Raw genomic sequence first — 23,084 nt, forward strand, 5'->3', positions numbered from 1 at the left:
TTTATATTTTTTTGCTCCAACACTGTAATTTATCTCCCTTATCTGCTTTCTGGTAAAGGCCTCTGATATTACCTTGGACAAAATGTCAGTCTGATCTTTAGCCCGATTTCAAGCTGGAGCAGATCTTGAAAGAAGACAATTAAGGGAAATGGCTGCTGAGATACATGCTAGATCAGACAGACTCTGAGAAGAAATGCCAGTAAGTCAGGCAGGGTGAGAAGGGTTCAGTCAGCAGATAGGACTCAGGAATCACAGAATGGTTTGGGTCAGAACGGACCTTCGCAGACTGTCTTGTCCAGCCCACTGCCATGGGCGAGGACATCTTTCACAACATCAGGCTGCTCAAAACCCCTTCCAATCTGGTCTGAAACATTTTCAATTAAGGGGAATCAGCAGCTTCTCTGGGCAAACTGTGCCAGTGTTTCAACATCCTCATTGTAAAGATTTTGTTCCTTATATCTAATCCAGATCTGGCTTCTTCCACTTTAAAACCATTACCCCTTGTCCTATCACTACAGGTGCTGGTAGAAAGTCTCTCTCCATCCTTCTTTTAAGCCCCATCTAAGTATCGAAAAGCCACAACAAGGTCTCCAAAACAACCAGAAGGGACAAGGAGAAAGCTTTGCTTGGTTAGTTTAGCTAGCTGGAATTTCCTTAAAGCAGAGCAGACTGAGATGCTCACAGGACATCCAGGGAGCTAGCACAGAGGGCACACAGGGCAGAGCTGGAGGTGAGATAGGGCAGTACCAGGAAGAACATGCATCAGACACCAGAGGACCATAATGTGGTAGAAGGTAAAGGGCACGTGAACACAGATTACAGAGAACTACCCCTAAACAGAGTAGGGTATATGTAGCTGGATTTCTTTACCAAGGAGCCTCCTCATGTCTTGTGTGCTCTAAACTGGCTTTATTTCTCCATTTTGTATTGTTTGCAAAGAGCGTGACTTTTATACAAGAATCAGAACATTTGCAGAACAGAAGCCTGGCCCCTTGAGAATATGCATGCTGCCTGCTTTTCTTTCCAACATCCTTCCAGCACTATGCTTTGTCTTCAGGCTTGGCCCTCTCACTGGAATTAAGTCTCCCCTGAGTGTCTGCTGAAATCTAGTAAGCCCTCAAATTTCATGTTGAGATTTCAGAGCAATCCTCTGCATGCTTCCCCCTGTCACCACCCAACCAAGCTCAACAGACCCAGTCTCGTGAGGAAAAGGCTTACTTCCTGTCAGGGTTTCAAGATTTCCACTGTGGAGAAACAGGAAATACAATCAGCAGACAAAGAAGGAAGTCACAAAGGTTTTTCCATTGAATCACATCTCCAAACAGAGCTGAGGCATTTCAAATGCGAATTCAGGCTGTAGCTGCTCTTTTTATTAGATTACACTAGACTGCACTCAAACATCAGTAGACAGCTCAATTCTTCTTTCTCAGCCATCAGAGTTGTTGTTGCTTGCTATCGAAATTCAACCTTGAATCACACTTCCATAGGATGGAATGCTGAGCTGCGCAACAACAGTGAGGCGATATTCCTGAGGGTAAAATTTGTCCTTTGCATTTCATATGCACTGATGGCATGTAACTGGGTGGAAGACAGGAACAATTGGGCCCTGCAGTTAGTTGTGGTGCTAAAAAAAAAACAAAAAAAAATAACATCTTGCTTTATAAAAAAACCTGAACTCACACTTTGATTCCTTGCATTCCCACTGCTGCTCCTCAGTTCCTCTCTTTCCCCACTCCTGTGTTCTGCTCATCCCCTTGTCCTCCAACAATACCTGTGTTTCCCCACAGACATCTTTCAGCTGAACCCTACTCTGCAGTGCCACATACCTCCCACACTCCCAATTCCCACTTGCCTCACGACCCAGCTCCTTTCTAGGACTCATGTGCTTGCTCACCTCAACAGCCCTGTACTTCCTTCTTACTTGTGCTCCCGTCGCTGGTTGCTCTGCAAAACTCCATGGGCACCATTTGGCTGCCTGACCCAAACAGAAAGCACCGGAGGAAAGCTCTTTCTCCCCTACCTGTCAATAAGGTTTGAATAATGTAGTATCAGCAAGCCCTTCACCTCACAGACAGTGTCACCCAATCGAGCAAGCAGGTCCATGTCACAACAGAGGAGACAGCGCCATTGCACAGGCCTTACTTCTTTTGAAAATCCATCTGAACCAGAGAGCAGAGCAGCCAAGGGAAGAGCAAAAAAGGACAGTGAAGCATGGAAAATGGGGAGAAGTTAATAAGGGAGGTGAGATACCTAATCAAAGGGATTCAGACAGTGAAAGCTCCTTGAAAGCTCCTGAGGAATTTGGCTCATCTGAGAGGATCTACCAACATTGTGTACCCTGCTGCAAGGAACTGGTTAAGGCAGGGAGGGGCAGTATGCTGCAGTTCTTACTGCAGGAGCTGAGTTCCCCCAGCTCCAGGGGACAGTGTGGGAGCACTGCAGCCCCCTGGGAACTGGGAGAAAGGCATTCCATGGCTGATAACACTGGCCAGAGCTGCAAGGATAAGAGAACTCTCGTGGAAGGCAGTCACAGAAGGTGAACCAGGGTTCCATACAAATTGCCAGGAGACCTAGGAAGAAATGGGCTATATGGAGCTATAAAAGCTCAGAGAAAAGGACATTTGAGCCAGCATCCAGGGGAGAAGAGAAAACAGGGAAGTACTGAACGGACAGTGAGAAAGGGAGGTGAGAGCAATGAGTGGGATGGGTTAAACAGAAGGCAGCACTGCGAAGCCACACTAGTTTCTGGCAGGTGGCAGCACTTCACCACAGGCAGGCCTGAGTCAGCAGCAACACACGGTGTCCTGAGCAAAACCACCTAGAGTAACACTAGTACATAGACAGAGATCAGCACCTCACCAGAATATATGGTTACAGTACCATGCAGAACACGGTGAAAGAGATGAGAAAGAAATGTTTCCTCCCAGAAAGGGTTTGTGCACTTTTCCCCTGCACACATTTCTACCAAGTTTTAGTGAGACTTGAGGTTTTCAAGCAGAAGAAGCCATGTCCCAAAGTTATGTGAGCTGAGAGAGCTCAAACTCAGTCAGACTCCAGAAGGGAAAGTCGAGTGCCCAGCTGTAATGACAGACTATCAAAATCCCCCCAGGCACAAAGGAAAGAATAAGAGAAGTAAGAACACTATCCAGGGAATCTTCAAGGAGACAAGAAGCCCCAACCTGCCTCTTTACATAAAGCATTAACATAGGATTGTTTCGTCAGAAGAGATGTTTCATTTATTTCCCCTAATTAACAAATTATCCAGTCAAAGCTGACCGAGGACACATTCAGATGCATTTACCTCACAGCTTTGGTTTATGCCATTACTGCGAACACCGCACCTTTGCCCCCTTCCTCTTTTGGACCGGAGTCACAAGTCTCAAGGCCAGAAATTGTTGGAAATCAGGTCCAGATACTGCAGTTGCTTGCCACAGTGGCATATCTGACTTCAAACCTGGGCCAGATCCAAGTCCTGCTCAGCCGCCAGTGGCCTGTTTCAGAGGCAGGGCTGTGAAGTTTATCATTTTAGACAAACTGCATATGGGATTTGCATGAAAAAGTTGTGGCCACATAATACCTCCAATTCTTCATGTTTTATTTTCAGTTCTGTCTAAGGATCACACAGATCATCAACAGCCTTGAGTTCAGTTTGGCTACTCTCTGCCCAGTGAGGTGAATGCACCTGATCTTCTTTTGAAGGGGGAATGGGGGGAGTGGAAAGAAAAGCATAAAAATGGAAAACAACCACAGTCACTAAGTAACTATGAGGGTTATCAGGTAAGGTCACACAGATCCATGACGTAATCTTAGGGCCACTCTTATTTGATCTCAAGTTGTTTCCCTCCACATCCTCTCCACATAGTAAAATCTTCTCATAGGGAGGTTTTGGGGACAGCTCTACTGGTTAGGCTGTCCCAGCAGGTGGGTCTGGAATAGCAGCACAAACTTCCCTGGTCCTGCAGTGCTCCCTCACCCCACTCATATCCTCAAGGGCAGATGTATAAGTGAGATTGTAAATGGCCTGTGCTGACCCTTACCCTGCACTCTGTAGCCAAGGCAGCTCTGCATGCCGTTTGCAGCCTCCGAGCCCACCTTGTGCTGGCCAGCAGCAGGGCAGGGGGACACCATCTGCCCCTAGAGGAGTGCAGACCTCCCATGTCTGCACTGTCCTGTCCAGTCAGGACATGACAAGGCAAAGGCCATTTGGAAACAGCGACAGAAAGCTGAATGAAACCCAGGGAGAAGAGTCAACTCAGTCAGACACTCCTTGGCACCTCGTCACTGAAACACGCTAGGAAAGTTTTAATGCCAGGCAGGGAGTGCTTAAGCTTTGGGGTTCAACTGTATGCAAGAGCCTCCTCATGACACAGATGCCAACACAGTTGGATGGGGAAGGGCAATTTTTTTTGAAGAGCACACTCTCCAGGTGCCTGTGTCACTGACTTTTACCACGGCAGGACACTGAAGTCGGCACAGTAAAGTGAAGGGCGGGCAAATGGCACTTCAGGGTACCATGCTCCAGCATGGAGCCAGCATTGACTCAAAGGGCGAAGGGCCCCTGCTGCTGACTCCCTGCAGGTCCCGGAGCTGCCAGCTGGGATGACACAGAGAGCAAAGTGCTCCTTGATGACTCACACTGGCCTGCAGCACCATGGCCCGAGTCTCTTAGACCCTGCTTCCAGTTCACAGTTATTCATGTATTTAGCATTTTAAGACTGGACCAGACAGGCTCAGCACACCATCCTGGTCCTCACCCAGCCTCTGCCCTTCCTGAGGTGAAGGATAGCTGTCAGACCTCAGCATTCCCCACCACTGACCACCCTCCCATGTCAGATGTCTCACCACACTGCTGGCCCACCATGGGCCCCACCCCAGCCTGCCCCTGTATGGAATGTATTGTTTAAGGGCTTTTTTGTTACCAAAAAATATGCAGTGGTCATTTCCAAGCACAGCACATACCCATGGTATTGACTTCAGCTTTAGGTATTGGTGGCAGCCCCTAACTCTGGGCCAGACATACAGCCTATGCTGCCATATCTACAGCCCCTCAGCACATATTACCCAAAAAAATGCTCTCCTACTCCTTACCACTTGGCACTGCTGCTCACTGGACTACACTTCCTTGTCCCTGCTAGCTAACCAAAGTGCTGGTTTGCATAGCATTAGACACAGCATCTCCACACACCTTTGAACAGTTTGCTTAACACCGTAAACATGCACTTACAGACAAATGTTTAGACATCACTTTAAAAAAGACTAGGAGGGGTGCTGTTCCTTTGGGCCAAGCTTCAAAGACAACAGAAATACATAGCTGTAAATACACTGGACCACAAGAGGAGATATGTGCTTGCCCTGGCACGGCTTGATTCCAAGCCCCACACAAGGCTCTCTGTGCAGCAGGGAAACACAGAGGGCATTAGGATTGCAGAACATAGGTACATTTGAAAGCACCAGTTCCATTACTGCCAAATTATCAAAGTACAAATCGCCAGCTGCAGTTTCTTTTCAGAGAGCACCTCACCAGTGCTAGCCAGGTCTCAGGTGATGTCTGCCTACATCCCACCTGCCACTCCCCCGATTCCTGGAGGCCCAGCCAGCCCCCGAAGATGGTGGCTGAGCCCAGGAATTGCAGGAAAGCCCGCAACAAAGGGTTTCGGCAGCAGATGGCAGCACACTGTCATAGGTGAGACTGAACTTCCAATGCCCGATCGCGGATGAGGCTTGCAGACCAGGCTAGGAGGGCAGGGGAGCACCACACATCCCTAAAACACAAGGCTCAGCACAAAGGCGGCAAGTTACAGGCGGCTTCCTCCTTTACGGAATGTCTCTTCAGACTGCTTCAAGGACTAAAAAACCAGTCTACTAAGCAAGCCAGATGCTTCTGTCCCAGGGCTCGGGAGTCGCTGTTCTACAATGCCTAGGAAAGAAAAGGGAAAGCAGGCTATTGCAAGTTACCTGCCTGGCCTGCCCCAAACACAAGTGATGGAATAACATCCCAAAAGTGACAGCTGGAAAACGTGGCTCTGCTCACTCTAACGACCAGCTATTGCTGAGTGATGGATTTTTCCCATGCTCAGCTTCAAGGAATGTCTGTCAGAGTCCAACTCTGGATGGGGCAAAATTAAGCTACCAAACTAGAAGGGCACTGCATCCTGCAATGTGCTTTTCCTTTTCCTGTGAGCATGAACAGAGATATTAACTTGGAAGAAAGAGACCAACCAATAACCACCTCTAGAGTGAGAGTCTATTGTTCATGTAATGCAATGAGCACTCAACAGATTGCCTAGACCTTGAGGCATTATGTGTGTTAGCTACTTAGGCCCCAGGGCTCTGCTTCTATTTGTTACCAGCCCAGCTGTTCTCCCTCCTAGAACTCTGTAGATTTATGCTGATTTAACAGCTTGAGTTCAGATTCAGATCCTGTTTCCTCATTACCAATGCTCAGAAAGACTTTGGGGTTTTTGGTTTCCTGTTCGGTTTTTATTTGGAAGAACAAGTCTTCCTCTCCATTTCTTCAGGAGTCCACACACAGCATCAAGGCTTTGTGAAGTCTAGAGTCTGAAATTCACATGGCTGTGGTAGGAACAGTTGCTGCATGACTGTGAGACATAAGTCATAGAATGTAGAACATAATTAATGGGAGAAAGGGGTGGGAAACACTCACATCCCACCTCAACTACAACTTTCACAAAAGAAACAACCAAAAACCAGATGAAACTGGGATCTTCCCTTCGACATTTCTTCCCTGACTCTATTTGCTGCCTCTCAATTGGCACAAACTTTTCTGCCCCTTTGACTAGTCCCTCTCAGACTGATGGCAGGTCTTCCCAAAAGCCTAAGGAAATCAGCCAATCTACTATGTAAAACATAAATGTTCAGGGGATATTGCTCAGTTTGATCTGCTGATACATATTAAGGGCCTGACCTTGATCCTTTACCTGGAGAAGACTATTGTCTGCAGTATCAGAAACTGTAGTTCTCAAGCAGCCTGCTTATTGGCTTCTGCTACATTAGAAGAAACCACTGGTAATGGGAAGTACAGAAAGATGGAAGAATTCAGCTGGTCCAGCCACAGGCCAGGCCAAGTAATTTCACCAGTAACCTACCAGGGAGGAAAGATATGGGGACTGGGAAGATTTCTAGAGGAGACTAAACTCTCCTCAATGAACTGTTTCCCAATCCTCTATGCTGCTTTATGCATAAACAGGAGTATATCCCTGCACTTCCCTTAGGTGCACCTCACCTGAAAATCCTCCTGCTCTGGAGAAATACCCTTTTAAGCTTTCTAATCCTTTTTGCTGCAAGTACCTACTGAAAAGTCAGAGAAACTTCACCATAGCTTGTGGGCATGATGTTTCACCTTCCACCTGCCAGGATGCATACAACATTGCACCAAAACAGGGTCACAGCTCTGCTCCTAGATCTGAAAAAAATGTAGATTTTTTTTTTCAGCCACCACAGATGCTAGAATATTTGACAATTCAAACAACCAACTTCAAAGGTTAAGACTTCTCATCTTTACCCAGGCCATAAGACTTCTGTTGTACTTTCAACACAGCCATATGCACAGCTTTGCTGGCTGGCAGAGGAACACTGAGAAACCATGGCTGCACAAGATAAGAGCTGTAAGCAGGCTTGATATTCCCCACCTTCTGGCAGATTGGCTGCCTGGACTCAGGTCCAGCTTAAGTAATAGAGGTGTCTGCCTTTGAGAAACCTTAGCAAAGTTGGCCTGCAGGCTTATCACAGCTAAGGGTCTCACGCTTGATCCCTGCCTGAGCTAGAGCAGCCATGCCCACATCTGGCCACATACCCTGCTGATCTAAACCCTCACCCTGACGGGCTCTGATCTTTGTGCTCAAGTACTGCAGGACTGCTCCTTTGTTGGTGAGCCCACTGCCCCTGCCTGCCCTGCTGTGACTCAGCTTCCAGTTTGCTCTCTTTCCAAGCAGCCTGCCCTTGCTGCTCCTGACAAAGCTCACCTTGCTCACCTCTGCAGTCAGCAGAGACTGCTTCCCATCTACCAGCATGGCAAGAATAATTTCTGAAAGTATCTGCAGGCTGTAAAAGCCTCTAATGTCTGAAATGCTAAATGTCAGGGCAACTAAGTTTTCTCACTTGTAGTTTTATCCACGCTCTTATCAAGCATCATATGCACCTACAGTCAGGCCTGTTTCTATGTTGTTGATTTGTGTTTGGTGTTGTGTGGTGTTTTACCCCATTTGGAACAGCCATGTCATTTCTGTGTCCTTCTTCCACACCCCTCCCTCTTTGTCCAGACAGAATGTCCTGAACCCATTCATTCCTGAGGTTGCTCTTGTCCAGTCTGCAGGTCATAACACATATTCAGAACAGTAAGTAGGCTACAAGGATCTTGCTGGAGACATGAAGACTTTCAATCTAGAGGCTTCCAAAGCAACAACAATTTGACAACTCAGAAGATTCATGACACTCTTTTCCCCAATATTACTTGTTTAATTACCATTTGCACCAGTACATCTTATGCTTTATATACATATATCTTTAATTTTTGCTTCTTCAGCTTTTCAATACATAATATATTATCTCCAGAATACTAACTAAGACAATACAGAAGAGGCTCCTAGTTAGTTGTTAATTGGTGCCATGAACTTCCTTGGTTGGGGAATTGATACATAGTTGAAATGACAGGACCTCACTAGGATTTGAGCAAACAAAAGACAACAAAACAAAAAGCCAACCAGCAGAGTCCATGACTTCACTGGCAGACTATAGCCACCCACAAGTTCAGGAGGCAGGAAGTTGAAGTGCAGTGAGACTGCAGGAGTGACTATAAAGGCAAGGGGAAACACCAAGAGAGCAAGAGAATCAGGATTAAACGACTACTTAAAATACATCCAACAGCAGTCTGGTCCCCACTTCCACAAGTGGAACTGCAGCAGCTTTAGAGCTATTCCAATAATGTTGCTTCCCAGAGGGATGGTCTAAGTGAAACTTTGTCTCCAAAATGCCCTCAGTGTAATAAGAAGACAAAAATGACAAGAGACCCTTCGGCCAGTACAAGGTGCATACATCTAACTACTCTTTTAAAAGCCTCACCAGAAAATTTTTGCCCAAAGGCAAAAGTTTACTTGCGGAGGTGTGCTAGAGACACAAAAGTGTTGTTGTGTTGAGTGTTCAAAACAGGAAGAAGCCTTCCAATGAAGCACCAAAACCCTAGTGTTCCAGTAACTGGGTACAGCTCTCCAAGAGTCACTGAGATCACCTTCCCAGCTAGTGTTTTGGCTTATGAGCCAGCATGAAGGGTAGCCAGCATTGTGAGGTTTTCAGCCTGCCCTGTGAGCTTTGCCCAGAGTAATCACAGACTTACACCCCAGGTCACATTCATACACTGAAGATGAAATAGCATCCACATCAAGGGGCCTCAGGGAGCTCTCCCAAAGAGAAAAGCAGAGAGTAAGGGCCCTTTATCTTCTTTCTAACCCCCTAAACCACACAGAAAATAGAGGGGGCTTGGGGCACATTAAAAATTTAAGAAAAAAATCCAAGTTCCAATAACCAGCTCACATCTCTACAAAGTTAGCCCCAGAAGAAAAGCTATAAGAAGGAATACAGGTGGGAGAATTTTGCTGCCAGTTCTCAAGATTGGGCCTACTATACATTTCTTATCCAAATGGCAAGCGTGAGCTGAAAAGAGAAGAAGACTGTCCTTCACCAGAAAATAATCCACTGTCCCACCGTAATGCCTACTGTGGCATGGATATGCAATACTTGTAACAGTGCCAAGTCAGATACAAGGCCAGGGCTCAGGACAGTGATGCAGGAACATGAAATGCTAAATGGTGGGAATTATCTGGTTGTCATCTAGTGCAAGTAACTACCAAATTATAACAACCAGCCTTTTTTTTTTTTTAAAGCTATTTCCAGTTAAAACAGCTCAGTGACAGTGAGGCCTTTGCACGGGGAGAAAGGAGTTAAAATGAGCTAAGTTGCTCCAGCGAACCTGCAAGCCAAATAAGGAGCCTGGAGACGGTGCCCACCAAGGAGCTACAGCGCAGTGGCAGCAGGTCTGCTCAAGGACTTGGGTGACTCCTCCCACAAGAGCACAAGAAGATCAAGCACTACCAAGAACTGCACCAAAGACAGCAAGTAGTAGTGTGTGCAGGGGGAGGTTCACTCCTCACCACAGATGTAATTAATCCAACAGGGTTTTGTGTTGAGACAAGAACTATCTCCTTACATGTTCCATTTACCAGCTGCAGCCAAATGCAGCTGTCCTCAGCACTGCAAGCTGCAAAGACTGGAGCCACTACTGAAAACAGCCACAAAAAGCAACAGCCTAACCAGAGAAAATTTAGAGGACAAGGAACTCAGGGGCACCTATCAGCCTACTCCTGTACCCACCTTCTTTAGGATTCTTGCTTTCCCTGTATGGAAAGACAGGGAAAAAGAGCTAGGATGTACCATTTAATGGCCAAGTAGGTGGAAGAGATAAGGCTATCTCTCTCCTCCTTGCCCATCTTGGGAGGAGTCAGTATGTTCTCTTTTGGTTCAGTGGGATCAAAAATAGTAAGTTTTTACTGAAGTGAAGGTCTGGTTTAAAAATGAAAGATTGTCCAAATTTGTTTTTGATTGAAGACTAGAGAGGTTTGTGCCCCCTCTGATCCCATTTGGTGCCTCTAGTGCCTCTTGGTCATCAGTTTGCCCCATTCCACTGCTTTGATCATTCAGAACTGGACCCAGTTGGACTGCTGAGGAGCCTGATTGGGAACAGCGCTGCAATAAAGAAAGGAGAGTCAAATGGGCAGATCTAATAAGACTTCTTAACTTATGATTCTTCCAGTGCCCATTAGGACACTACCCTTCTTGTGTTCCCTTCATCAGTTTACCTGGATGCAGTGCTGAAGTCTCCCCAGAGGTCTGTGGTAGCTGGTACTGGTGCCTTGGATGCAGATGCAGGAGCATCTAAGTCTAAGAGAATATCTATGGGAGGAGAAAAGGAAAAAAAATATATCAAGCTAATCAAGAAGAAAACCCCACAGCATTTAAACTGTCACCTTTAACAAAGTCCTGGATGCAGGGGCAGAAAATCTTAAAGGACTCCAGCTGTCCTTCCAGAAGAAGGAAGTTACTTTTCAAGGGGTTTGTTGTAACAGCATCACCTTCTACTGAACGTGCACAGAGCCTCCAGCTCACACTGCAAGGGTTCATCAAACTTTTAGGTCTCCACTTACCACACCAACTGGCAGACTTGTGACTTATTACCTCTCCCAGTAGACATAAGGCTCAGCAATCATAACAGTTGCCAAACAGACATCACCTTAACACTAAAAACCATGCTCTGGAACAACACAAGCCCTATTCAGAAGCTTGTGGTTTCTTCTCACTCAAACCTGTGTACAGCACTGCTAAAGTCTCTGCCTTCATGAGGGTATCATCAGCTCTCCAGACACCTCTGCATGGTCACATTTTTAGTACAGCCTCCAGAAGACTGCAGCGACCTCTCTGTTACAGAATCACAGGATGGCTTAGGTTGGAAGGGACCTTCAAAGCTCATCCAGTTCAACTGCTGTGCCATGAGCCAGTGACACCTTTCACTAAATCAGGTTGCTCAAAGCCCTCCCCAGTTTGGCCTCTGAAATCTTCCAATGAAGGGCTACCCACAGCTTTTCTGGGCAACTTGTTACAGGGTCTCACTATCCTCACTGTAAAGAATTTATTTCTGATATCCAATCTAAATCTACCCTCCTTCAGTTTAAGCTTTTACCTCTTGTCCTGTCACTACAGGCCCTGGTAAAAAGTCTCCATCTTTCTTACAAGATTCCTTTATATACTGAAAGGCCACAATGAGGTCTCCCTAGAGTCTTGTCCTCTCCAGGCTGAACAACTCCAACCCTCTCAACCTTTCTTCACAGGAAAGGTGTTCCAGCCTTCTGACCATTTCCACGACCATCCTCAGGACCCAGGTTAACAGGCCCATGTCTTTCTTGCACTGGGGCACCAGAGCTGCCAAAGAGAGCAGGGACACACCACGTCTCACAGGGCACTGCTGGCACGAGGTTGAACATGGGTTTGCTGCAGCAGATCTCAGCTCTCTCTAAGCACCTACCGGTGCCTGATCATTTGCTCTGTGCTGATGTTTACCTGCACCGCTCGCATTACTGGATTTCTGCACAGGGGGTGGTGTGACGTGATTGGCAATGGCTGTGGAAGAAGGGGGAGGAATAGGAGGGACTGCAATTTTGCCTCCTGGTGGGGGTGGCAGCAGGCTTAGGCCACCTGATCCAGACGCACGGGGCTTGGCTGCTCCTCCTTTCTTTGTCGTCATGTTCTGTATAAAAAAAAAAAAGGACATGTAAGAAGAGTCTCCATTGGTACATCCAGAGAAAGAAGCAGAGTAAACTGGTCTGCTTACCCCAATGTTTAGTTTGATAGTCTGCCCTTCCTTAAATCCTAAATCTAATTTGGGACGTGTGTCAGCTTCCTGGGACTCCTTGGAGATCTCAGTTTCCTGCTTCACCCACCTAAAAAGAAGAGAGGAAGACATGAAAGCCTGTGGCAAAAGGGAGCAGGTTTTCAGAAAAATGTGTGGTTTCTCTCCCCATCCCACTAAACTACCTTGCCTTGTCAAACCTGCTGCCTCCCTACTCCCACTGTAGTACAGCAAAAAGTTGTGACCACCACAAACCCAAAAAACTATGTAACACTGCACCTGGAGCATCACAGGACCTAAGCTTAAGACTTACAGATCTGACCCTGCTGGCAGCACACTCAAGTGTCCCTTGCTAGAGAAGGGCTTCAGGACCATCCCAGGGAAGCCTGCACTGAATGACCATGCACCACCACCCGCCACGTTCTACAGGCCAGAGGAAAAACAGCATTCCAGAAAAGCACAACTCACTTGAAGTGATCCTGCAAAGAGACGTTGAAGTCAAAGGCATCACCACGATCCGTGAAGCCAATGCCTATAAAAGCACTTCGTCCTAGCAAGGAGATAGGAGGAGTCATTGGAGGTGCCCTGCAAACGGGCCCTTGTATTCAATCGCTCCAAAATCCTTCTGCTTCTCCTAAATCACTCTGTGCTACCTCCCTCCAACACAGCTGCAGCTGGACACCAGCTGCTCACTGTTCCTAGCCTTCAGGATACACCCTTCTTCCCATGGGGCACACTCAGAAACCAAACGTTCCTTCCCAGCCCCTGGGCTCTGTACAATGTAGAGAACCTCCTCTGTTTATCTCAGCTTCTGACTCCTCCAGGCACACTCCCCGGCCTTGCCAGCACTCCCAAAACAGTTCCAATCCACCTGGCAAACACCCAGCTCCACCAGGTTAAGTCTCCTCCACCCCTAGCACTTGGCACATACATTGTCCCTCAACTCACCAGTCCCATCCTGAATTCGAATGACGAAGTAGCGGCTGGAATCTGCCACAGTCTCTACTGCAATGCCAGGGTACTGATCTATGGGAGCCTGGGCAAAGAGTTCTCCTGCAGACAAAGAATCAAGTGTTAAGGAGAGCAACCTCTTGCTAAATGTGGCCAGGGCTGCCACACAGCTCTGAGCAGGCTCACAAGCAGCACAGGCTCACAAGCAGCAATCACAGTTGCAGTCTTGCCAAGGCATAGCCTTTGCCTTACCTGAAACCTTATCCTCCAGTTTTATGTAAGCAGTTTTGCCTTTGGAGGTGACACGAAGCCGTCCTGTCCAGTCTGGATGGTCCAGCTTCCAGTCAGATGCCCTGAAAGGACAAGCAGCTGATCACTGACCATACAGCAACCCTTCTACTTCTGCCCAACCATCTCAGAAGAAGTCTCTGCTCCCAAACTCTCAACACCTGAAACTGCCTCGCTCCACTTCCCTCCCCAAACAACACATTGGGTCTCAGTTCCTCTCTGTTGCTGCCAGTCAACACATGACTTTGACTGGCCTCTCTGGGTAAAGGGAAATAGACACAGTCCAAAGAATATCAACTCTCTACATTTATAAGCCTACAGAAGAGGGGAGAGGGAAGCTCAGAAACTCTCTTGAACAGGAAATCCACAAGTGACTAATAAGTGACTTATGAGCATCAGGAAGACCCCAAAAATTAATTATTAGCATGCTGAAAAGCCACACCGTTATTCTACCCTACAGTTGCAAACTAATGCAAACTACTAAGCCTGTAGGCACCTGGCTTATACCAGATAAAACATCATACGTTCTGACTAGCCCATCAAACTCTTTACCACAGTCTTGTGAAGGAAAAAAAAAAAAGAGAGAAAAAAACCCACCGAGTGAATCATAGAATATTCTGAGTTGGAAGGGACCCACAAGGATCATAGAGTTCAACTCTCAGGACATCCCCAAGAATCACACCATGTGCCTGAAAGCATTGTCCAAACAATAACTGAACTCTGGCAGACTTGGTGCTGCAAAACCTACAGGATTTTACAACTGTAAACAAACATCCGTGACCTGCTACAACATCCACAACACCAACAGTCTGTCAAGTTCAGGGAGTGCACAAATCCCCTTCTCCAGCAGGCCTGCGGTCACAGCTTTTAAAACCGCACGCCACTGCTTTCGGCTAATCAGAGACGGCATTTCTACCTGCTGGTCCTGCAGCCTCTTCTTAAAAATCACGCAGAACTCCTCCCGCCTTCCTCCCGCTGCTGCCAGAGCGAACAGGCCAAAGCCAACGCGCCGCTACAGCACATCAGTCATATCCCCGCTGACCGAGCAAACCCGGAGCGACGGTCCGCTCTGCCCGGAACAGCAAAGTGCTCAGGCGCCCTCACCTCCTGCACCTGATTGACAGAGCAGCCCCCGCTCCTCCACAGCACGGAGCGCACGTGTCTGCTTTCAGGCGCAGACCACCTCCAAGAGGCAATCCGAGGCGGCGGGTCCCCCCGAGCTGCGGCCGGCGGGGGCTCAGGGAACGGGCCAGAACCCGCCGGGGCGCGGGACAGGGCTTCTAGGGCTCGCTCGGGCCTCGGGCTGCCCTGCGGCCAGGGGCTGGGCCGGGCCGCGCGAGCCGCGGGGCGATTCGGGCCCGTCCGCTCGCTGCCTCACATGATCCGGTGGGAGGTGCAGCGGGATGCGGTATACGTTGACATCGGCTTCAGCAGAGACGACTCGTACAACTCGGCCGTGCCATCTGGCACGAACCCGCGAGAAGCAAGCCGGGTAGCCTAATGACTCAGTTTTACTCCCCGCATTCTTTATGAGGGCAGACATCCGCCTGGGGGCGTGCGGGGACGGTAGGGCGGACGCGATGCAACGTCAGAGAGCGGAAGGGGGCCACTTTGATCCTGGCATCGGGGCCCAGGGGCGGGAGGCGCAATCTTGGCCGCTCTGAACACGCAGGCGGCCTGGGCGCCATCTTGAACTGGCAGGGTCGCGCCGGGCTGCGCGGCCATGTTTGCTTGGGGCGCCGTCCCCAGGGATGGCCGGAGGAGCGGGATTGTCGGTGGCGCCACACGGACATCGACCTGCTTGTGTGGGTTCCCCGGGGGCTGCTCCCCTGCAGCCGTGGGCCAGACTTGGGGCTCTGAGTGAACATGGACTTTCTGTGGTGCTGGGGTCGGGTGGCTTTTTGGTAAAACGGCAAACCAAGAGAAAACGTGTCGCAAAACACTACAGGTTTTGCTGGTGGAATTGATGAAAATGCCAGCTACGCAAAGGTCAATTTCAGGAGTGTGGCTTCCCCAAAAATGCGGCGAAAATAAGAGCATAGATACTATTTTATTTATCGATTTAGTTAAGACTAGCAGTGATGCTGACATCTCAAGGGTCAGAAAAATTAACAATTTGCCCAGGAATTTCCAGGAAATGAGGAGGGCGTTGTGAAGCGGAGTACTGCCTAATTGTTGCAAAAATACGGAATATGTAAAAATTCTCTTAAGAAAGGATGTTCTTTGATGTTTGATCTTTGTATACTTTCAAGCCTAATCAACAACAAGAGAGATTTAATCCGTGAAACCCAGAGCAGCTAACAAGCAAGCTCTAAGTGATGTCCAGGTGCTAGAAAGACAAATTACTTGTGACTAGAATTACCTTGTTAGGGCTCGACATGTTTCAATAACCTCAGACCTCAGGGGAAGTTAGCAAAGCTTGGGGGAGAAGGATGTACCACTGGTAGTGGACACAATGCAGAATTTATGGGCCACAAGGACATTTGGCAACACTCCCAAGATAAGGAAGAAACTAATAAAGACAACTCGGCAACTGTGCTGAATCAGCATGCGCAGGAGCCAGTAGGAATACATGGCACCCACACTCAATGCAGATACATGTGTAAGAGGCAGCTCAGCCTCCCTCCTTGCACTGTGCCAGTGTTTAAACTGCTTGTCAGACTGCAGAATTGAGGTGAAGACATCAATGAGAGGTAAACCTTGCAGAAGAACTTAAAGAAAGCCTGTAAAACAGCACAGAATTACACTTCCCTAGTATAGTAGCTTAGCAATCTGTGGTGTAAGGGCTTTGAGGGCCAGGGGTTTAGTGCATTTCTTATAAATATCTTTATAGTCTTCTATGGACTCATCTAATTTTTTTAAAACTTATTTATACTTCTAGTTACCCGTATCATCCCTGGAGTTATGAATCTGATTGTGTAATATGAAAAAATGTAAATTTTTGTTTTCAAATAAGAATTCATGTCTCTCATACTGTCACCTGTCTCTTTTCCTAGGTGAACCATTCTCATCTATTTAGCTTGTCCACCAAAAGAAGCCATTCCCAGCAATGGCTGTCTAGTCATAATTTTCTTCATTATTTTTGATTCTATAATTCTTTTTAAGATCGGGGACTACTACAGCATTCATTGTTCAAGAAGCAATTACATTTACCTTTTGGACTGAGTTGTGTGTTGATAGGATTTTTCAGAGAACATCCTGCAGTGACTGGTAAGTTTTTTCTTTGAGTTCTAATAACTCTACATCTAGAGTTCTAATAACTCTACATCTAATAACTACATCCCTCTGTGTGTATAGTTACAGTTGCTTTTCCAAGTTCAGTGATTCACAATTAGCAATACTAAATTTTACCTACCTCTTTACTGTGCTGTCATTCAGTGTGCTACAGTCCTCCTATGGTCCTTCTAGGATGAGAGAGTGGCAAAGGGCCAGCTGTTGTAAGGTATGTGAGAAAAAATTCGCAAGCAGCACCAGGACTCCAGGACTACACCTCACATCCATTTCCATTGAGTCTTAACCAGCAGAGAACATAACATTCTTTTGCCTGGTTCAAACAGGCATCTCTGGACCAAGAAATTATAAAGCACTGCTGATAAAAGCTAAAGGTTTTAATTTTTTTTACCTTTTTTTTTTTTTTTAAGAATTCAGCAGTGAGGTTGAAATCTTGAAGTAGAACATATTTAAAATCAGACTATGAAAGCAATGAAGAATCCATATTTTTCCCACAGAGAAATTTTCAATGAACAAAAAACAAGGAACAGCAGAAATCTTGGATGGAACTCCACAATGTGCAATCATGTGAGGTGTGCAAGTAGGGTAAAATGCGCTGTTCATGCCAATCTGTAGGTAGCTTCATAATAAACCATGCAAAAGAGTCATTTGGGCTTTTGCTTTGCCCATTTAAGAAAAAATAAGGCATTGCCCAGGAACCTACTTCATTGTACCCAACATTTGGAATTTTCCTTTTCTGCGCAGAAGGTACAGGGGAAACCAGTCTCACAAAACTACTCTTTAGATAACTTAAGAATTATGAGCATTTTTAAAAAACAGACCATATACTATTTCAAATGATGTTTCTTTCACTGAAAAAACTGACCCAAACACTCATCCACCACTGAGACCCTGTTATTGTGAAGGGCTATTTTTTGATTATGTAGGTTTTATGTTGGTACCAGCTTTGCCAGGCTTTGTTCCCTACTTGGTGTCCAAAGCTTGTGCTTACCTGAGCTTACTCAACACTGTAAAGAAATGCCCTGGAGTCATTCAGTGAATTTTTTAAAGAGGGAAATATGGGGAGTACCAGGGCAACCCCGTGGGTACTTCATGTTACTGGAGAGTCCCTAAATGCGCAGTTGTGAGCAGGAAAGCAAGTACTTAGCAAGGCCTGGCCACCAGACGACTGCAGTGTGCCTTCCAGAGATACAGGTGACAGAACTTTGCTCTGTCGTGGTTTCTTTTCCAGACCAAAACCAAAATACTGAGGCTGATTCTTGAATGTCTGGGCTTTGTCATTTCTGCTAGCAGTCTTGATTTGCCAAATTGTGAGGGGCAGTCTCTTGCCCTAGAGATCTTTTGTTCTTATCGTCTTGCCACATTTTGTGCAATCAGCATTTCAGTTAACCACTTCTAACTTTCTGTCAGTCAAGTTCCTTCTTAAAAAATAGAGTTTAAATACCCTGAAATGTAAAAGTCAGATTAAAATCCCTTTGACATGACCAGTCATGGTTTGCTGAATACAATGTTCTAAGATGTCTCAAGATGGGACAGAAGCTGATCTGGATTGATAAGAATCCTAGAAAAATGGGATTAACTAGGTGAATGTGCTGATCTGATAAAACATGGGAGTGGCTACAAGACAACAGGTCAGACATTTGACAGTAACATGGGAGAGTTTGGAATTATGAATTATATCAAATGTCAGTACTATGCCAACAGGCAAGATGTCATTCAGTTGTCTTATGGAAACTCTAGTAAAGTATAGGTCTGTGCACATTATTCCTTTGCTTTCTATTAATGTTTTATTTAGGCTACTATTTTATTTTGACAGTATCAGGATAACTTCTTTTGGTTTGACTGTTTATTTAAAGGGCAGATGATATCTAAAACTTCAAATATGAATCATTCTAAGCCTTTCCATCAGGGCGAAAGAACACACTTGGCACACACATACAGGAAACAACAAGCGGTTCCTAAAATGTCATGTGAGTTTCTTTTTTCAGTAACTCCAGGGACAGGACTGATGGTACTTGCTCCCTGACACACTGAAATAACTTCACTCAGGTAAGTATCATAAGCTGCTTTCCTCTTCTACTTGCAATTTATTATTATTCACTCCTGAAAACCTCTCTCTCTCCTCCAGTTCCCTCTTCCATTTTTGAACAACATTTCAGCCCTTTTAGCACTCTTGAAAACATAGAGTGGGCAGTATCTTTGTATTGATTCATCTCTCCATTTACTTTGGAATAGGACTTGCATTACTGTCTTCACAGCATTCCTTGATTCCCTATCCCCTTCTCACCATTTTCTGCAACTATATGAGGAGGCAACAAGATTCAGCTGTTGCAGCACTGTTCTCCAGCTGTCCCTGTAAAAGTCACTTCTGCATGTATCAGCAAGACCACAGGAAATGGAACAAACTTGCTAGAATTTTAAGTTAAGACTCCAGCTTTAAGTTAAGTCTTCCAGAGACTTCTTTCATAGCTTTTCTTGCAGGTCACCCTCATCTAAAACTTCTTAGCAGTTATTACCAAAAACTGGTAAATTACAATCTAATTTTCTTCCTGGTGAAGCAGTTCTAACACTTATGCATTGCTCCACATTTAGACTATATGTTATGCAAGAAAGAGATGGATGGTTTGAATTAAATTTTTTTAATAATATTGATATTTAGTCTTGCACAAAACAGTCCCTGACTGTCATTTAAGTACTGGCATAACAGAGGTAAAAAGAGGGTCAGTTATGTTATTCATGTCTTCTCAGTTGCTTCTGCAGGCTGTATTCAGCTCTTAACTATGCAGCTTCCTTGCATTTTAGTACCATTTTAGGGACCTTTCAGCAACACAACTTCTTTCATTGATTCAGCAAGGATTTAGTTAACAGGCATTTTATAGACAAATCTATTAATACCTAAAGGATGAAGATCGGGCACTTTTTCTCAGTTCTATCTTGGCTTTGCTAGTTTTCCTTTCCTTTCTAAATTTACTAATATCTAAGTCCAAGAATAATTGAGCAATTAACATTGTTCCTCTACTATTCTCATAGTTTTAACATGTCACTTAAGTATGTGGTAGCTCAGCTTCATTGTCTTGCAATAAGGCACCTCTTAAATCTAAAATGGCTCAAGAACCTTACTGCTATTACTCTGTATTTTCATTTTTATTTCTACAAATAAATCTCTGTTCTTCTTAAGCCATTCATTTCTTGCCTTTCATAGAACCTTAACCATTAATTTCTTACCTTTCTCCTCATCAAGACTAGCTTTCCAAGGAACCAGCAGACGGGTCAGAATACAAGCAAGGGAGAAGGAAGTGGTTACTGAGACTTCCCTAAAATACCCCTTAGCCCTAAAATACCCCTTAGCAACAGAGTTGCTGTCGTCTGTGTTCTATTTATGATGTCCAGAAAGCAGAGCAGGGTTATTTCATAAAGACAAGCACTGCTTTCTTAGCCTAGATGTATTTCACTGGTTATGCCTGAGGAAGTCGCTCGTTTTAAAGGGAACAGGACTTAAAAACCCGGATTTCCCTTTCTGAGAAGTGTAACCAAAGCAGGAAGGCTTTGATTACAATAGGAATTGTAACAATAGGAAACACCTGGGGACAGCATGGCCATATGAACAGAGCACACCACTTTGGAGACTAAAAAGAGCCAGATATCAAAGGGGGTGACAGAGATAAGAGAATGTAAATGCATACAGCTGTTTGAATAGTGGGGCTTATGTAGCTTAGCCACTACGAGAATGATGAAGGTGTACAATGGTCACATTAGTAAGCCTTTAGCACAAACTTGTATAGACCAATGAATGCCTTTGTATCCTCACAGCTCTGTACTGTCACCTGACTTAGGATGCTTCATGAAAAATTAAGAGAAGAATTTGGGGAGGAGAATGTGAATTGCTACTAATTTGCTCTCTGTTTTATAGCTGCAGAATGCCTCAGCTCCTGGGCAATAGCAGTTCAGAGGAACAGGCTGCTGGATATTATGCATCAGTATCAATTGTCTCCATTGCTATCTTCATCATCGTTTTCATCACAGGTATCCCAGGCAATGGATTGGTAATCTGGGTAGCTGGTCTGAAAATGAAAAGGTCTGTGAACACTGTGTGGTTCCTAAACCTTGCTGTGGCTGATATCATGTGCTGCTTGTCCTTGCCATTTTTCATTGTTCACCTGGCCCTCCATGAACACTGGCCGTATGGTTGGTTCCTCTGCAAAGTCATTCCATCAGTCATAATCTTCACCATGTTTGCTAGTGTCTTCCTACTCGTGGCCATCAGCATCGACCGATGCCTCCTTGTCACGAAACCTGTCTGGTGTCAAAACCATCGAACAGTGAAATTTATATCGCTAATATGCAGTGGCATTTGGATCCTGGCCTTCATTTTCTGCTGTCCTGTCTTCTACTACCGTACGACAAGCACTTACGATGGCAAAACTGAGTGTGGGTACAGTTTTGGAGACGATCAGGTGCTAGATTATATAAATGAGTCTGTAAATGAGTCATGGGAAGAATACTCACCTCTAGCCTACAACGATAACGACTTGTTGGGAAATACCTATGACCGTGATTATTCTGTACCCCTTGCCTTAGTGGTAATGAACATCACTAGGGCTGTCTTTGGCTTTGTGCTCCCCTTTGGCATAATGGCAGTTTGCTACGTCCTTATCGTTTTCAGAACTCGCGCAAATCAGTTTAGCAAACCGCACAACAGGATGCTGCGAACAATTGTGCTCGTGGTAGCTGCATTCTTCACCTGCTGGGCTCCATACCATGTAGTTGGGATTCTCTCCCTTGTACCTGGTCTTAGAACAGGACTTACGGAGTCACTGATCCTGTGGGATCACCTTTCTACAGCACTTGCCTATGCCAACAGCTGCATCAACCCCCTGCTCTATGTTTTTGTGGGACGGGACTTCAGGGCAAAGGTACGGCAATCAGTGCAAGGAATCTTGGAAGGTGCCTTTAGTGATGAACTCACATGTTCAACCCTTCACAGAAGCCAGACTTCAGCAGAGAAGAATATTAGCAGCACAGTGTAATGCAGGACTTCCTCTCACCATTGCAGAAAGACCAAGCTATGGCCCTGCACATCAATCACTGTTTAACAGCTGTTTTTGCTCTAACACATTTCATTAGCCTGCAACTCCACACCCAGGACACTGTATGGTTCAGATCATGACAAGTAACCCCTTTACATCCTACTCTAGAGATGGGAAGTTGGAAGTACCAAGAGTGAGGGAAGACTGGTGAAGCAGAAGAGAGTATTTTAACCCTTAAAGAAGAAAGCAGGGCTGCAGAATGTGGTGGGATCATGTAGCTGAACCTCTGAATTGAGATGTTCTTTTATTTCCACATGTCTATGTTCTACATCTCCTGTCTCTGATAAACTGCAGATAAAACTCACTTTGATGTCTCTCCTCAGAATGTGATCACATCTTTCCTCTCCTTTGTCTCTACTTGGGGCCTGAGGTGTGTGGGGGAGTATCTGAAGATTCCCCTAGAGGGTAATGTTGCATTCCTTTACAGCCCTGTGTTAGAGCAGCACTTGCCCCAGGCAGCTGCATTGAACTGACTGGGAAATACATCACTGTAACTCATCCAGTGCACATGCAGTACCTATGTTCATTAACATGTGCACGCTCACTGCCTCCGCAACACTCTCTCCACCACCAGAGTCCCAAATATTCCTTTTAGGAAGTAGTTTGAGATAATCCAAATGTACCTCCTGCATTTCAAGATGGCACACATGCAGAATTTAAATAGCTGTAGTCATGGATGATCCAGATCAGATGACTGCTAGACTATCAGCCATTTGGCAAGACTCTGGAATTGAGAAGTGATAACCTCAAGAAGGTGGGGAATGAGCACACTGGGGCTCAGTCACATCAGGCTCTCTTTACAAGAGGGATGTGCTTCTTGTGTCCTTCTGGCAGAGGAAGATAAAAATTTCATCCAGTCAGGCTATTTGGGGTGTTCCCGAGCTTGAACGTTCCCTGCTCCTGAAAAATGGTAATACATTTACTAGGTACTCTATGGAAGCAGTTTAAAAATCTGCTTTTTGTGTTACTCCTTCCTTAAAAGAGAAAGGTCAACACATGGTATGACAGCCACCAAACACTGGTAGAGTTTTCACTCTGCCTTTCTGGTGAGCACGAGTTGAAAGACTCACAGATCTCAGTGCCTCAAAAACAGTTATCTGGGAGACCTTCCAACT

General features: G+C 45.8%; 2 protein-coding genes across 7 annotated transcripts; one reads left to right on the forward strand and one right to left on the reverse strand.

Moving 5' to 3' along the window:
• Positions 1 to 8,451: 8,451 nt before the first annotated feature.
• NECAP1 (NECAP endocytosis associated 1) lies at positions 8,452 to 15,376 on the reverse strand. Its single transcript, XM_029964886.1, has 8 exons — positions 15,193 to 15,376; positions 13,616 to 13,732; positions 13,361 to 13,465; positions 12,881 to 12,962; positions 12,395 to 12,503; positions 12,124 to 12,310; positions 10,869 to 10,962; positions 8,452 to 10,755 (listed from the first exon to the last, which is right to left on the reverse strand). Exons 1-8 carry the CDS (start codon positions 15,374 to 15,376, stop codon positions 10,707 to 10,709), a joined length of 927 nt encoding a protein of 308 aa, XP_029820746.1. The 3' UTR covers positions 8,452 to 10,706.
• A 43-nt stretch (positions 15,377 to 15,419) lies between these two features.
• C3AR1 (complement C3a receptor 1) lies at positions 15,420 to 22,291 on the forward strand. 6 transcript variants are annotated; one of them, XM_018085619.2, is made up of 4 exons: positions 15,420 to 15,640; positions 16,757 to 16,861; positions 18,739 to 18,931; positions 20,793 to 22,291. In XM_018085619.2, exon 4 carries the CDS (start codon positions 20,800 to 20,802, stop codon positions 21,907 to 21,909), a length of 1,110 nt encoding a protein of 369 aa, XP_017941108.1. In that variant the 5' UTR covers positions 15,420 to 15,640; positions 16,757 to 16,861; positions 18,739 to 18,931; positions 20,793 to 20,799; the 3' UTR covers positions 21,910 to 22,291. The 6 variants fall into 6 exon arrangements, with proteins under 6 accessions (XP_017941108.1, XP_017941105.1, XP_017941109.1 ...); XM_018085616.2 differs by having other exon boundaries at positions 18,871 to 18,931; XM_018085620.2 differs by lacking the exons at positions 15,420 to 15,640; positions 16,757 to 16,861 and adding an exon at positions 15,653 to 16,344 and having other exon boundaries at positions 18,871 to 18,931.
• Positions 22,292 to 23,084: the final 793 nt, after the last annotated feature.

This window comes from Manacus vitellinus, unplaced genomic scaffold (assembly GCF_001715985.3).
Source record: "Manacus vitellinus isolate BGI_N305 unplaced genomic scaffold, ASM171598v3 scaffold_83_pilon, whole genome shotgun sequence".
Classification (NCBI taxonomy): Eukaryota; Metazoa; Chordata; class Aves; order Passeriformes; family Pipridae; genus Manacus; species Manacus vitellinus.

Bases quoted from the DNA above. Each gene is read 5' to 3' on its own strand.
- NECAP1 (XM_029964886.1), bottom strand. From the start codon at position 15,376: ATGGCCGCGCAGCCCGGCGCGACCCTGCCAGTTCAAGATGGCGCCCAG. The intron at 12,963-13,360 runs GTGAGTTGAGGG...TCTCCTTGCTAG, and splicing joins TCGAATTCAGGATGGGACTG to GACGAAGTGCTTTTATAGGC. The intron at 12,311-12,394 runs GTAAGCAGACCA...TTTTTTATACAG, and splicing joins CTATCAAACTAAACATTGGG to AACATGACGACAAAGAAAGG.
- C3AR1 (XM_018085619.2), top strand. From the start codon at position 20,800: ATGCCTCAGCTCCTGGGCAATAGCAGTTCAGAGGAACAGGCTGCTGGA.